The sequence below is a fragment of the Semicossyphus pulcher genome, unplaced genomic scaffold, assembly GCF_022749685.1.
Source record: "Semicossyphus pulcher isolate SPU_LCO1_2020_fin unplaced genomic scaffold, fSemPul1.0.p SCAF_21, whole genome shotgun sequence".
NCBI classification, from domain to species: domain Eukaryota; kingdom Metazoa; phylum Chordata; class Actinopteri; order Labriformes; family Labridae; genus Semicossyphus; species Semicossyphus pulcher.
The window spans coordinates 17333655-17347924 of NW_027211695.1; the positions used below are offsets into that span (position 1 = coordinate 17333655).

The following is a 14270-nucleotide window of genomic DNA, read 5'->3' on the forward strand; positions in this document are numbered from 1 at the left end:
AGTCAAAGATGATGTTCTCTGTAATCGATAGAAGCAATAACATTTAAAATTGGCTGTTGAGAAAGTTATACAAACAGCTCGTGGTTTCGCCCATTCTACATTCTTACAACACCCAGCATGCATTGCGCCCCTCCTTCTGAAAAGAACATCCCAGCGAGAGACGCTGGAGTGAAATACTACCGTTTCGCTCCAGGCAACAGTTCAGAGTGGTGCAGAATCTGAAATACGAGGAGAATATACCGGTGGATCGTCTAAAAAACTTCAGGTCTGCAGTCGACATTACAAACCTGATAATTTTGAACGAGACATGACATCGGAGGCGGGCGTCCTAGATTGAGGGAGTGTAGTTTAACAAGCTCCCTGGCCTCCGCTGGATGACGCGTTTTATGTAGTCTGGCGGAGGTTTTCAATTTTCAAACAAAAAGCAGCACAAAAACTCATTTTTTTAATCAGATTTATTTAAAAGCTTCTTGGACAGATTACACAGTCATCGTACTTTTCATTAAATGCAAAAAAATGTGCATGTGACTTATAATAATCCCGTAGAAAACAAAGTTCCTCCACTCTAATGTGACAGTTTTGTGTTATGTTAACAATTTAACATTTTCAGTCATTGTTGTTGTTTTTTTTTGCATATATTAACACATCTTTGTATTTTTTGTCAAGGAGGCCTTTTACAAAGTCCCAAAATCTCTGCACTACAGGGTTAGAGATGGGAAAGACTACTTTAGACAAAATTATACCAAAATGTCCTAAATGTAACAAGGTGTTTTAAAAATAACTTTGGCTGAATCTAGACCCAAATACTCAAAAACAACGCCCTTAATTTAGCCATCAGAGTGAATTTAAAACATTTAAAAAGTTTCAGGTATCCTTATACCGTATATTGTAGATTCAATGTATCCCAAACATTATCACGGTAAAAACTTGGCCTTTCAGCTTGATAACTTAAAGAGGGAGTATTACGCTGTTTCACCTGTAAAGACATATTTATAATGTTACAATGTTGGATGTCCAGACTAAACTTTGGTGAAGTATGTTTAAATAATCCCCAGGCTCCTCAGCTCAGTCTGCAGGCTGCTGTAAACCCCAGGTTTCACACAATTTTTTCTACATGCTGCACTTTGTGACGTCACAAAGCTGGCCAATCAGAAGAAAGTGGGCTTGTAGGGGCGGGGTTTCTTAAAGAGAAAGAGCTGACTGAGTCGTTTCAGGCAGAGGCTGTATGATTTCTGCACAGAGCACCAGTGTGAGAAAAATTCTGAGTTTTTTAAACTGTAAATTATGCTAAGCTACTCCACAGGTATTACATAGTGAAATATGAAGCTTGAAATTAGCATAATCCCCCCCCTTTAATAGATTATCAACTATAGTCAGTCATTTAATTGATTAAAATAGCAAGACTAAAGGAACTGAAAACAAGAGGATATAAAGATTTTAAAAAATATCTGTGTGATAAAAATATCTGTTTCTATCTGACTCCACCTCCCAGTTTTTGCAGCACTCCCAGCCCCTTCTCCTCGTACTCGGCCCGGCTCAGCCAGAAGGACTCCTTGTCTTTCATGATGTTGGCAAGCACGGCTCCGCCCAGGAACACCATGTGTTTACGCCGGGGAGGATCCTCGATACGGATCTTAAACTTCTATACAGGTGGAGAGAAGAGAAACACGGGTCATTGAAACACAGAGCATTACATGTATAAAATGATCACCATTGCTGTAAGAGTTTCTTTTGGCACAAACATCACTGAAAATATTTGGATTTAAAAAAAGTTTAAATTCTAAGTCATAAAATTAGTATTTTTTTTAATCATATAATAGTCCAGTATAATTTAATATAAAGGTCTTTTATGGTTCTATATAAAAATTTGTTGTCTACTTTTGATAGCCTGGAGTTGGTATTTAGGCCGTCGCCATCTTGGATTTTTGAGCCAGGAGTGACCATATGTAGACAAGAGGGTGGAGCTGGACAGGAGGGAGGAGCAATCTCTGAGTTGTGAGCTAACGGCAGAGCTAGCTTGATTAGCAGGGTCCATCTGTATTTCACAGTAACTGTGAGCTAATTTTGGCTTGTATATATTTTTTTTATTTGTCTAAGCAACATGTAAATCACAAGGAAGCCACGCCCTATTGGACACCCTGGTTTATCACCTATTTTATTCTTAATGGGACTACAACCTATAAAATGAACATCATGCTGTATTAGAGTTGAAACTAATGATTGAGACTTTAAACTCAATAGAAAAATGTTAACTGAGATAATAAATAAAGTGAGAAGTAGGGCCATTTTCTCATAGACTTATATAAAATCAAGCTTGTGTGTTGCGGTTGAAAACTCAGGGGCAACCTCGTCAGTGGATTTGGTTTAATATTGTTTTAAAGAATGATATTATTACAAAACGAGTAAAAATAGATATTATGTCAGTTCTATGCCACATTCATCAAAATAATGGAAGATGTACTATGTTAGCATTGAGGCTAAAGCTACAGATTATGCCGTTGTTGTTACCTTAATGGATTTTGACATTTATGCAAAGGTATTAAAGAGTATCAAAGGTTATGTAACCTCTTATTTAACATCCTGTCTTTTAAAATACAGATTATGGAAGAGCTAAGCCTCACTGCATCCCGCTGCAGTGAAGCAGACAGTTTACTTACTGATAGTTTCTGCGTGTCTCCGTCCAGAACCCGCTCCAAGTAGAGCTGCTTGATTTCTCTCTCCAGTCTGGATGGAAGGCCGGGGTACATGGTGGTCCCTCCTGACAGCACGATGTGCTTATAGAAGTCCGCCCTGCGCACAGAAACAGATGGTAGGAGGGAAAACGACGTGCTTTGTATGTAAATACTGTAGTCTTAGGGCGTTAGTAAAGACAGCAGTGAGGAGACTCCGACCTGAGGTCAATGTCTGCAGCCTGGATGGTGTTAAACAGCAGCTCAGCCACTCCTGCCCCCTCAATGTTGATGAGATGAGGCTGGAACAGAGCTTCAGGGGCCCCGAACCTCTCTCCACCCACCTTCACCTGCCGGCCGTCAGGAAGCTTCAGCAGAGAGACGAACAAGTGAAGAAATAATCTGAATATTTCTGATTTTCCAGAGTAATTATTACATTAGCAAAGGAGGAAAACAAAAGTAGTATAAAGAGCAAGAAAGTCCTTATGGGGCGGAGGTCTGGAGGATAAATGGGTCAAACAAATACAAGACTTTGACCCAGAAAACCTGTGTTCATGTCCCATTAATAAGCTAAAACTAAACACTCAGTTAGCAATTAGCTTAGCACAGCAATATAACTCCCCATATTTCACAAACATTATTTACACCTTAGCTTTTGTGCAGGTTTTTGTTCTGCTTGTGAGTGCATTTTTGAAATCTTTACCCTTCTATACCAGTCTCTATGCTAAGCTAAGCTAAAGACTGGTTGCTCAAGCTTGATATTTAGTCAACCTCTAGCCAAGTACCTTGGTTATTTCAACACCTCAGTTTTTGCGTTTTTGAGCATAAGTTCTGCTAGTTTTTAATCTTTTACTAGCTAGTAACCTGTTCCCAGTCTCTATGCTAAGCTAAGCTAATGACTGGTTGCTCAAGCTTGATATTTAGTTAACCTCTAGCCAAGTACCTTGGTTATTTCTACACCTCAGTTTTTGCGTTTTTGAGCATAAGTTTTGCTAGTTTTTAATCTTTTACTAGCTAGTAACCTGTTTCCAGTCTCTATGCTAAGCTAAGCTAATGACTGGTTGCTCAAGCTTGATATTTGGTTAGCTTGAGCCAAGTACCTTGGTTATTTCTACACCTCAGTTTTTGCGTTTTTGAGCATTAGTTCTGCTAGTTTTGAATCTTTTACTAGCTAGTAACCTGTTTTCAGTCTCTAAGCAAAGCTAAGCTAAATGACTGTTTGCTTAAGCTCCATATTTACTCACTGTAACAGTCGATCTTAATAAAAGAAGTAAGTTAACTTAACTCAGTCCTCAAAGAAATGTAAACGTAACAAAAGTGATACCACAGAAACAAAAGTGGTATCGCTCTCTTCACCTAACTTTGAGCCGGAAAACAAATTAGTGTAATTCCTAAAGTTGTACCCATTGTTTCAGGTAGACCAAAAATTAAAGCGCTTTGCTGGGAGTTCTTGGACGTACCATGAACGTCTCCACCAGGTAGGTGGTCTCTGTGGCGAGGCGCTGCTCCTGCTCGATGTTGTACCCCACGTAGCAGAGCTTCTCCTTCAACATACGCACTGTCTCAAAGTCTGCTGTGTGGTTGAAGGCGTATCCGCGGAGAAGGAGGAGCTGATGGCGGGAAAATAAAAGATGATAATAAAAGATAGTGTTTTTGCCGATTTTCAGACTTTCTTTTTTATCCCCAATTCCCGGCTCACCTTGATGAGGTAGCGTGTGATGTCACGTCCTGCGATGTCCAACCTGCGTGTGAGGTGGGGTAAAGAATAGCCCTCGTACACCGGACAGATGTGGGTGACACCATCGCCTGAGTCCACGACCACGCCCGTAAGCAAGCCTGCAAACCAAAAATGTTACTCTCTTTTCAAATAATCAGTTAATCCATCCCGTGGTCAGCCTAGAACATGAAAGACAAGCTAGACGTTTGATTTCTTGTGTCTTAACGCGTGAAACATTGAAGAGGGATTATATCCTTTAAATATGAATGTAGCGAGGAGTTTGGATGTCTTACCCTGAGCATACAGAGTGAGCACGGCCTGAATTGCCACATAAATGCCGTGGAACTGGTACTTCTCAAACATGACCTCTGTGATCTTCTCCCGGTTCTTGGTGGGGTTCATGGGCGGCTCGGTCAGCAGGATCTTAAAGAGGAAGACACAAATTAGCTAAAAGCTTACTATGTATTTATCAAGACATTATAACAGGAGTTTACATTTTTAAATAAACGACCCTGCGGCTTCTTGCATGCTTTGTATAAAAATTACATTCATTTTAAAAATTGAAGCCGTAACATCTCTATCGCCCCCTGCTGACTGGCTGCAGTATAGGTCATAAAGCCCGCCTCCTCCATGTTAACAGATGGGACATGAGTCAAACTATAAAATCAAAATACACGTAAAGTACATTTTTCTTAAACATGGTTTCTGTCTTTATACTTATAGTTCTTATCATGCTGATTTACATCCAAGTGTTTTAATTTTTCTGACAAGTCTAGTTTTAATTAGCTATTTGATGCTGTATAAAAAGGGGGTGTAGCGTCATGATTGACAGCTCTGTTGACAAATCCAGCTCTTGCAGCGTTCTGTAGAGGAGGAACGGCAGGAGGAGATTAACACTACAGTCATTGAAGTTTCCATAACGGTAACTCAGTGGTAGAGTGGGTCGTCTCTCAATCAGAAGGTTGGGGGTTCGATCCCTGACTGCTACAGTCACATGTCGCACCCGGTGGCATCGGGTATGAATGCAGAGACCCTGATTGGAAATTAGCACTTGGTCATTGCCATCAGTGTGTGAAGGGGTGAATGTGACATGTAGTATAAAAGCGCTTTGAGTGGTCGGAAGAGTAGAAAAGCGCTACATCAGTATTACCATTCATTGGTTATACCTTGCACTCTTTTGGCTCGATGTTCAGGCGGTCGGGGCCGAAGGTGTGGTCCCACAGGTGGAGCATGTCGTCCCAAGAGCGCACCATGCCGTTCTCCATGGGGTAGGACACCTCCAGCATGGAGCGACACTCGCTGGCCTCATCACCCACCATCAGGTCCTGGAGGAAGAAACACGAGTTCAGCCTTGAGTAGAGGCCGACTTTTTGTTTTGTTTTCTATTTTGGACTGATGCTATAATCATATCTCTGGGCACGATTTGGTCAGTACTCAAAACTTTTAAAGGTTTCTTAAGTAAAAAAAATGTAGGCTGTATTTTCCATAATAAATATCTCGGGAACATATATTTCTTTTCATATTAATTGCCAAATAATGATCTTTAAGAAGCCCCCTTTGCACTCTTGTTCAATGAGGGCGACGAGGATGAAGGTCTGAATTATCTGCACATGAACTTAACTGTGTTGCGGGAAGGTGTACAGTACTAAGACACTTAGATGGTTATGAGCTGAGAGGACGAGAGGTACAATAGGTCAGCTGTTTAATGAGCTGAACAAGTCTTACAGTGTGCGTCTAGACACAACAGATAGGCATTGGTCACTTTGCTTTAAATAGGATACAACAACATAGAGACAGAGCCGGAAGAAGTAATGAGATGCGTTGCTTAAGGAAAAGTGTCAAAACCGCCAAATCCAAGCAGAGGACCTGAATTCAAAAGCTTTTTAAAGTAAGAGTAGGTGTGAGTAGAAATATTGTTTAGGGCTTAATGTACACTTTAAATTCACCTCACCTTTATCTCGATGTTGCCCACTTTGGTGTTTGATCGAATAATTGGTCGACCCACCATGGCGGGGAAGATGTGGTCGGGGAAGTTGGATCCAGCGAAGCCACATTTGACAAACTGAGGAGGGATGTGAGAATTAAACCATGTGAATTAAGTTCTTGTTTTTTGTGTCGACTGAAACTGAAAGTTTGTGTTTGTAGCATTTAGTCAATCCTGCAAATGAACTGTAGTCTATTTAATGTCCATTAATATATCAGTTTTATTCTGTTTAATCCCGCACTCGGCTTAATCTGTATGCTGTATTATTATGATGCTTTACCTGATTGTCTCATATTCATCCACTGATTTTCACCTTTTGAAAAACATGTGACATTTATTCATTTTGCAAGCTATGGGAAATAGTTGCATTGTGTTTTAAATGTCCTGCAGTTCACCACGGCCCATTCTCTGCCTTTGATGATTTCTCCTCATACTGAAGTGTCTCAACTTGTCTTTGTAGCCGCTGAGCACATTCCTTAGCCTGGAGGGATGCGATACATTCCAAGCAGAGGCAAAAACATGGATACAACAAGCCCCTGTGTGCAGGTACGGTTCAAACTCAGAACTCATGTTAATCTCAAATGCAATACTTGAGTACATATTAATATGCCACAATAAAAATTACAGAGCCACTCCTGATGTTTTAGTTCCTCAAATCTCTCTTCCTGCTTTCCATCCAATTGCTGCTCAGTTCAAAACATCACAACCTTTTATGGCTGTGTGTGCACATTAGTGGCAGAGTGACAAGTCCAGACAGATGTGGAATCAGGCTGCAGTATGCAGCACACAATCACACCCTTACCTTCTCAAAACAGCCACTTTAGACTATAACACAGATGTTTTACACACCTGGTGTAGATTTGCTACAAAAACCATTGAAGATAAGACTTTAAATTCAAATCAATATCTACTAGAAACAAAGAAAGACAATAGCCAGTGCTGCTGCAGGCTGTCAAACTTCTGTTTGCTACAAAACTACTTTGGATCAATGACTTACCCCCGTCCCATTGTCACACACCGCCACTTTTCTCCCTTCGCTGTCCATGCTGAAGCAAATACTATAAACAGCTCAAGATGGTCCCTCCTGTGAGGACAGGGGTCAGACTAACACATAACCAATTCTCATGAATTTAGCTGTGGCTGAAACTGACAGGTAAGCAGAAGTCCTTTTGCTGTTCCTAAAAGTCTGGGCGGGGCTACTGAATGTGGGGACGCCCATTTCAGTTGCAAGAGAGGAAGGAGGCCGACACTACACTTTTTAGAGGGAAACAGGTAGTGTTGTTTCAAATAAGGCATTTACACACACTCTTTGTGCTTAACAATTCCTTACCATTTGTTTGTTTCCATGTATTGTTTTAATATGCGTACTCTGCCCACCTCTGGGGAGACTTTTCTCAAATCCTCACCACCCTTTACAGACAGATAAAACTAAGCAATTGTGATTAAGCTTTTTTGGCATTAAATCCTGGAAATGATAATACTTCAAGGAAAATACCATCAAACTTTAATGGCTTTTCATTAAGTTCCACAAATAAAAATCAAGATTTAGAAAACCAAAGTCTGTTACTGATGGTTTTTGTTGAAATTTAAAAACTTCTCTATTCTTTAAAGAATGTAGCATATATTAAAGAGTCAGGAATTTAAAATATTCTTAATTTTGTTAATTATTCATTTATATATGTATACATATTTTATCAATAAATGTTTTTCCCTTCATTTATTTTATTAAATAATAAAACTAGTCAAAATAATTTAATTTAATACATTTTTCTTATTAACTTATTGTTGTATAGCTCAATCTAATGATCAATTTCTTGTTAATGTCGTTATTATTGCCATGCACTTTGAAGTTTTTGTCATTGTATTATTTTGAATTGCTATGTTAAAAAGAGCAGTAATATACTATAAATATTCAACATAGTTACATGTGTTTTTTAATTACTCTATAATAAAAAAGGTCTGGTTTGTCCTTATACCATTTTTTTTCCTGTCCGTTTTATCACAAGATACATCTAGCCTCTATAAATTTACTAAATCGGTTTTTTTTTTTGTCATAAAATGTGTCTAAAACCCCGAGGTGCCCTCAGAAGACGTCGTTTCCGCCTCCGTATTTTCGGCCGTTAACTCCCGTTGGCCAACGAATGAAATACGTGTCATTTCCGGCCGCCATCTTCGTTTGCGTTAAGCCAAAAAGTCTTCATTACTGTTCAACAGTAACAATACTTTACAGTCTAGCTTCGTGGAAGAGTATTTTTGGAACCTGGAAATGTCCTGAAAAACATTGGTAAGACCTGTCAAACAACCAAAGTTTGGGTTGTGGCTAAATTATCTTTAGAGAAACATGCTAGTCACCTGGATGTTATGCTAACATTTGTGCAAAAGTATTGACCTAGCTTATGGTGAATTATTCACAGGACACAAACCAGTCAGTAGGTGGCCACATATTGAAAGAAAATGGCTCTGTGTCTGGTTAGCTGTGAATGTTGCGTTAGCTTGTTTTGTACATGACAAAGAGTGACCTTTTCACTGCAGAGATTGTAAGTTACCAACACAGGTGTAAACAGTTTGATAATTAGTTGCTGCATTGACATGAATGGTTCTGGGCAGTCATTAATGTCATTAAACACCTGTGCACTTCCTGCTTTGTCAGAAAGTTAATTGATCTAGCCTAATTCATTTTTGAACAATCGAAAGAAATCATAATATCTGGCATTTTCTTATGTAGCTAGCTAATTTCAAGGACCATTTCAATGTATATTTATATCCAATATATACATTTAATTTAGTAATTAACTGTTATGGTTGAAAAGTAGGTGTGCCATCACTAACTAAAATGTGAGTATTCAATATATAAATGGCCGCCATTTGTCTCTGACTTCAGACTTACAGTTGAAAGCTCTAATGTTGTAGGGCTGTGTTCAAGTTTGCAAGTCATTGATACCCGATTCGCTACCATAAGACAACAGCTAACTATAGAATTCAGCCACTTCCTAGCTAATATTACGGTTTGATAATGGTATATTATACAAAAGCATAGGCATATACTTATGCTAGAATTCTTTTACCAAACACTTGTAATATATCAAACAGTAATGTTAGCTGGAAGGTGGTTTGATGCTAAAGTTAGCTGTTTCCAAATGGTAACTAATGGGTAGTTTTATCTTAAAATATGGCAAAAGTTCTCTCCTGATTTTTTATTAGCTGATCAACCTAGAAGCTAAATGATAAGGATTTGTCGAATTCCGGCTATTTATATGATTTTCAACCTGGAACACAGCAGTGCTACAAAATCTGTTAAACAACATGTTAGCTTATCACCATGAGCTTGTTAGAGGAGAAAAATCGCAGCTGTGTGATAATGTTTGATTGCAATCGTTGGTCTCCTTTTGTCTTTGTCTTTTTGGTGTTGGATATAAGCAATACATGGTGGCAGTCACAGCTTTGTATTCTTATGCTTATGATGACCGAATGAAGTTTGTTGTTTGAGTTGGTACCTCTGAATTATTGACAAGATATGAAACTGATCTGTTTGATGTTCAATCCTAAAATGTAATTGTTGGATAATTTCATGTTGCACATTTAAAGTCTTTTTTCAAAAGGGCATCATGGGAAATAAAAAGGAGGAATGGATCCGGCTATGTCCAACATGTTTCATCAAATCATTATGGAGATTCTCCAAGTACACCCATACACTGAGTCAGTATAACTTTGGATAAAAATAGGTTCATTTATTTACATAAAACATTTACAAAATACATCTTTGATTCAATTGCAGTAATGCGTTATGATAAATGATGGTTGTAAGAAAGACAACAAACAGTAGGCCTTTTAAACGTGTCATTCCTGAAAGGAGAAGGACACAATCACATCCAACCAGGTCTCGCTTTTTCTCAAATGTAATAGGCACATTGAGTTAAGACCGATCAGTGCTTCACATTCTCACCGTTCCATCTTTTGTGTTTCAGCTCCTGCGGGATCATCAAAGCAGCTCAGGAGCACGAAAAGCTCGACGGATTTCACACAGTAACCAAAAGAGGAGTGAACAGGTAAAACACAGCTGGTAACAAAACGCTTGTGCTGTAGCAGCAAGTGTGTTTCATTAGCTACGAGTATGTCTAAAATTCTGCTATTATTATTAAGTTTAAAAAAGATTGATGATGCCTTTAGTTCCTTTTTAAGGCAGTGAAATGAGTTGAATTGGTCAGTCACGATGTTTACATGCACGTTACAACCTGAGGTCTCTGAATAACAAGATCAAGGTTATAATATATGCATTTACACCATTAAAAAATTCAATGATGCCAATGATGGGAACTTTAACTTCTCAGCCAATTAAGTTGTTATTATTGTGCATGTAAATATAGTTGCATGTATTAATAGCCTACTCAAGGCATTGTTCATTGTGTCCTCACAACTTCCATACAAATGCATTAGTTTAGATAAAAACTATTAGAAAATGATCTATGCATAAACCAGAGTAAAACTTCATATTAATATGCACATCATCTAAAGACCATAGGCTTTAAGTCTATAGATACTTAGTGTGATTGTAGTTTGAAGTGAAAGTACCCGTTCTATGTTTTATTATCATCGCTGAGTCGTGTTCAGCAGTGAACTATCTCATAAAACAGTCAAGGTCATGTGCCATGGTGCTTTTTAAGTGCATGTTGTTCTTGCATATTATTCCCTTATAAACGTCCACTCACAGCCACATCAAGTGGCCTCATCTTCCTCCCACTGAGAACACCTCCAGTGTGTCCACAGCCGCACTCACTTCAAGTGTCTTTAACAAAAGTCTGAGGACAGGCGCTCGAGAGTCTCACGACTCAAACTCGCTGTCGCTGCTGACGGAGATCTCCGGGGTGGAGGCTCCCGTTTCCCTGCGCTCGTTCTCCGTGCTGCAGTCGCTGGCCTCGGGGCTGCCCAGGTGGCGAGGGGAGGGAGGCAACAAGTGGGGGTGATGGCGGCGATCCTGGTGGGAGCCGTCAGGTGAGCTCTCAGAGGGCAGGTGGGACGGGTCCTGCTGCAGTCTGGGTGGAGAGAAATAAGAGAGATGAGGTTAAGGCTTTTTGGAGAGATGCTCTTCAAGAAAAAATGTTTATCAGCTTCTTTCTCATTACTTTGCCTCATAATATAATTTGTCGCTTCACCTATTTTGACTGAAGGCCAATTAAATTGAGGACTTTATATTTCTGCTTCTCTAAAAACGTTCGTGACAGCAAATCATGAGCTGTCTTTTCTCCTTTATCTTTTAAATCAGCCTAATCACGTGTCATTTTTAGGTACCTGTTCTTTGCGGATGCAGCGCGGTCTCTCTGCCGACGGTTCTTGAACCAGTTGCCGACCTGTGTGGGCGTGAGTCCGGTGGCCTGAGCGAGGTGGCGTTTCCTGGACGGGTTGGGGTAGGGGTCTTGGAGGTACCACTCTCTCAACAAACTGCGAGTTCTTTCCTGCAGAACACAGAAATACATAAAATATTTAGGCTGACATACTTCATTACATTATCTCCTCTTATGCAGACAACTACGCTTTATTTTCATGGACCTATAAAGCCTTCATTTTCCTGAAAATTGAAGCGTATCCCTTTGAAAAGCGCCATATGGTGTTTTGATATCATCCTATTAAAGCACAATAATCTTATCGCTCCACTGATGCTCAGTATAATCTTATTAAACTGGATTTATAAATAGATGATCACAATCTACATTAGAAGCATACATGACAATGTATATCCACTAAATGGGATCATGTTAAGGGGCTTAATAGATTTGAGAGTGTAAAGATTATCTGCACTTATGACACAATACTTAACCCCGCCACCAGAGGGAGATCACGCACACACAAACACACACACCCTTCTTGCTTATTAATGCACTATTTAACTGCCTTATAAAGCTTTACATACAAGTTTTTCCTGATTTGTTGATCATTTCTTTCTTTTGAAATTTCACCAATAAAAATGTGTTGTCATGGATTCCAAGTAAAAAATACAAGATATTATAAATAATCTATTTGCCTAAACAACTAATGACCCAGCAACACTAAAAAATATGCGATGCACTGAAGGTGTTGCTCTTTAACATGGAATCAATGTCTCTAAACTGGCTCCTGGTTAGCAGATGGATAGCTGTGTTGTTCTTTGAAAGCTGCTAATTAAAGATAGGATTAAACTTTAATGAATCCAGCGAGGGGACCTGACCTTTGCTGCTGCAGATAGCAAATGTAACTGCAATGAAGTAAAAACAAGAGGAGAAAAACAAATCTGAAGTGACCTTTTTAACAAAATCACACACTGGACATTAATAATAATAATAGCTTTATTTATTTCGCACCTTTAAAAACCTTAAGATAAATAAGATAGTGTGACGTAGGCCTAACGTAAGTTATTATTAAGTATTGGGTGATATTAATATTAAATGAATGTTAAAGGAAAGAAGAAAATCTTAAGGATTTATTTACACTCGTGGATGCACATTGATCAGGTGTAAAACTAGCAACTATTTATGGCATCTTCAGCAGCCATTTTCACTCTGTCTGTCCTTGTTTACCAGTGTTATAAAGCATGAGTAACCTGGTTAGTTTTATGTGGCCTGAATGTTTAAAGTAGTTCAGTAGACTTCCAAGCAGAAGGCAGGAGGATAACCGGCTCTGACTATTATCATCTTAAGAGCTCAAAGAGCAGGCGGCTTGATGCAGCAGGTTAAAAAGCACCTTTAGCAGAGAGCAGTCAGAGTCAAGCTGCAATGTCTTTTAACGTAAATGCACGTTATAACAGAGTCAAGCTTTAATGTCTTGTAATCTAAATGCACGTTATAACAGTGGGGAAAAAATCCCGCTTTGAGAAATTAAACTTTCGCACAAACACAGGAACACGTGGGATAAATACTACAACACATATCGCTACATGTCTTTACCTTAAAGCAGTGCGTCTTCTGCTCCCCGTCCCAGATAGTGCGGGGCAGGGGGAACTTCTTGCGGATCCGATACTTCTCCACGGGGCCCAGCGGCCGCCCCCGCAGCCTCTCCGCCTCCCGGTAGTGCGCGTCAAGCCACAGGTCCTGCAGCTTGGCGTGCGACTCGCGCGTGAACCTGTGGCTCTGGAGGATCTGGTACAGAGCATCAAAGTTTCCTCCGTGAAAAGCGACCAGCGCTCGGGCTCGCATCACGGACTCATGTCGGTTCAGTGCCTCCCCGGCGGAGCCGGGTACGGCGGCCGGCAGGGACCACAGGAACCTGCCGAGGCGCTCGATGTCCCCGGTTTCCTCGAGGTTCTCGCACACCCTCGCGACCTGGTCCGGAGTGAACATGGGCAGCGGGAACATCTCGGCTGGCTGCTTCTTAGAAACTCACCGGAGAAGTTATGAGACGCTCAACAGGCGCGTGAAACGATGCATCCAACCGCGCGTGAAACTCCGCGCGCGCGCTGACTTTTATTTTTATAGACGATTGAAGTTTTTGACACTTGCTGCATCTATCTGCCGCCTCTCTTATGTAACCGAGGCTTTCCTGGTATCTCAAATGTCTCAGAGAAGCCGGTGCTCCAAGTTTCCAGTGTGTCTCGAGCCGAATAAAGAAAGAGGACAAGGAGTCAAACTGTATTTATAGCTAGATACAATTAGCATCTCTGTGGTTGTTTTGAGAAGGATTATAGGTCCCGGCCATTAGCTTCTTAGTGGGGGGTAGTGTGTACAGAGGTGACTGGCTGATCAGCTTGTTTGGCTTAGCCTGAGGATACATTGACTGCCAGGATGACTTCAGTGAGCAAACAAGCAACGATCGGTTATTTAATAGGTCGGATCTGGAGATGGAGCCGAGCCTCAGGAGGCGAGGATGAGGAGGGGGAGACAGCTCTGGTGATTTGACAGCAGGGAAAACTAAAGATACAAAACAAAGCGTGCAA

The 14270-nt window shown here is 40.2% G+C and overlaps 2 protein-coding genes across 2 annotated transcripts; both read right to left on the minus strand.

Moving 5' to 3' along the window:
* Window positions 1-447: 447 nt before the first annotated feature.
* On the minus strand, window positions 448-7499 carry LOC138600571 (actin-related protein 2). Its single transcript, XM_069672027.1, has 9 exons — window positions 7368-7499; window positions 6338-6448; window positions 5553-5711; window positions 4680-4809; window positions 4369-4505; window positions 4130-4279; window positions 2892-3037; window positions 2658-2790; window positions 448-1642 (listed from the first exon to the last, which is right to left on the minus strand). Exons 1-9 carry the CDS (start codon window positions 7413-7415, stop codon window positions 1472-1474), a joined length of 1185 nt encoding a protein of 394 aa, XP_069528128.1. The 5' UTR covers window positions 7416-7499; the 3' UTR covers window positions 448-1471.
* Window positions 7500-11189: 3690 nt separating this feature from the next.
* Window positions 11190-13692, minus strand: six7 (SIX homeobox 7). Its single transcript, XM_069672464.1, has 3 exons — window positions 13285-13692; window positions 11657-11820; window positions 11190-11400 (listed from the first exon to the last, which is right to left on the minus strand). Exons 1-3 carry the CDS (start codon window positions 13690-13692, stop codon window positions 11190-11192), a joined length of 783 nt encoding a protein of 260 aa, XP_069528565.1.
* Between the last annotated feature and the right edge of the window lie 578 nt (window positions 13693-14270).

What these genes read in the sequence shown, in the direction of transcription:
- six7 (XM_069672464.1), bottom strand. Translation starts at nt 13,692, where the DNA reads ATGTTCCCGCTGCCCATGTTCACTCCGGACCAGGTCGCGAGGGTGTGC. An exon ending in AGAAGACGCACTGCTTTAAG is followed by an intron (nt 11,821 to 13,284) that starts GTAAAGACATGT and finishes TGTGTTCTGCAG; the next exon opens with GAAAGAACTCGCAGTTTGTT. An exon ending in GCTGCATCCGCAAAGAACAG is followed by an intron (nt 11,401 to 11,656) that starts GTACCTAAAAAT and finishes CTCTCCACCCAG; the next exon opens with ACTGCAGCAGGACCCGTCCC.
- LOC138600571 (XM_069672027.1), bottom strand. Translation starts at nt 7,415, where the DNA reads ATGGACAGCGAAGGGAGAAAAGTGGCGGTGTGTGACAATGGGACGGGG. An exon ending in GCTCACTCTGTATGCTCAGG is followed by an intron (nt 4,506 to 4,679) that starts GTAAGACATCCA and finishes TTTGGTTTGCAG; the next exon opens with GCTTGCTTACGGGCGTGGTC. An exon ending in TCACACGCTACCTCATCAAG is followed by an intron (nt 4,280 to 4,368) that starts GTGAGCCGGGAA and finishes TCCCGCCATCAG; the next exon opens with CTCCTCCTTCTCCGCGGATA.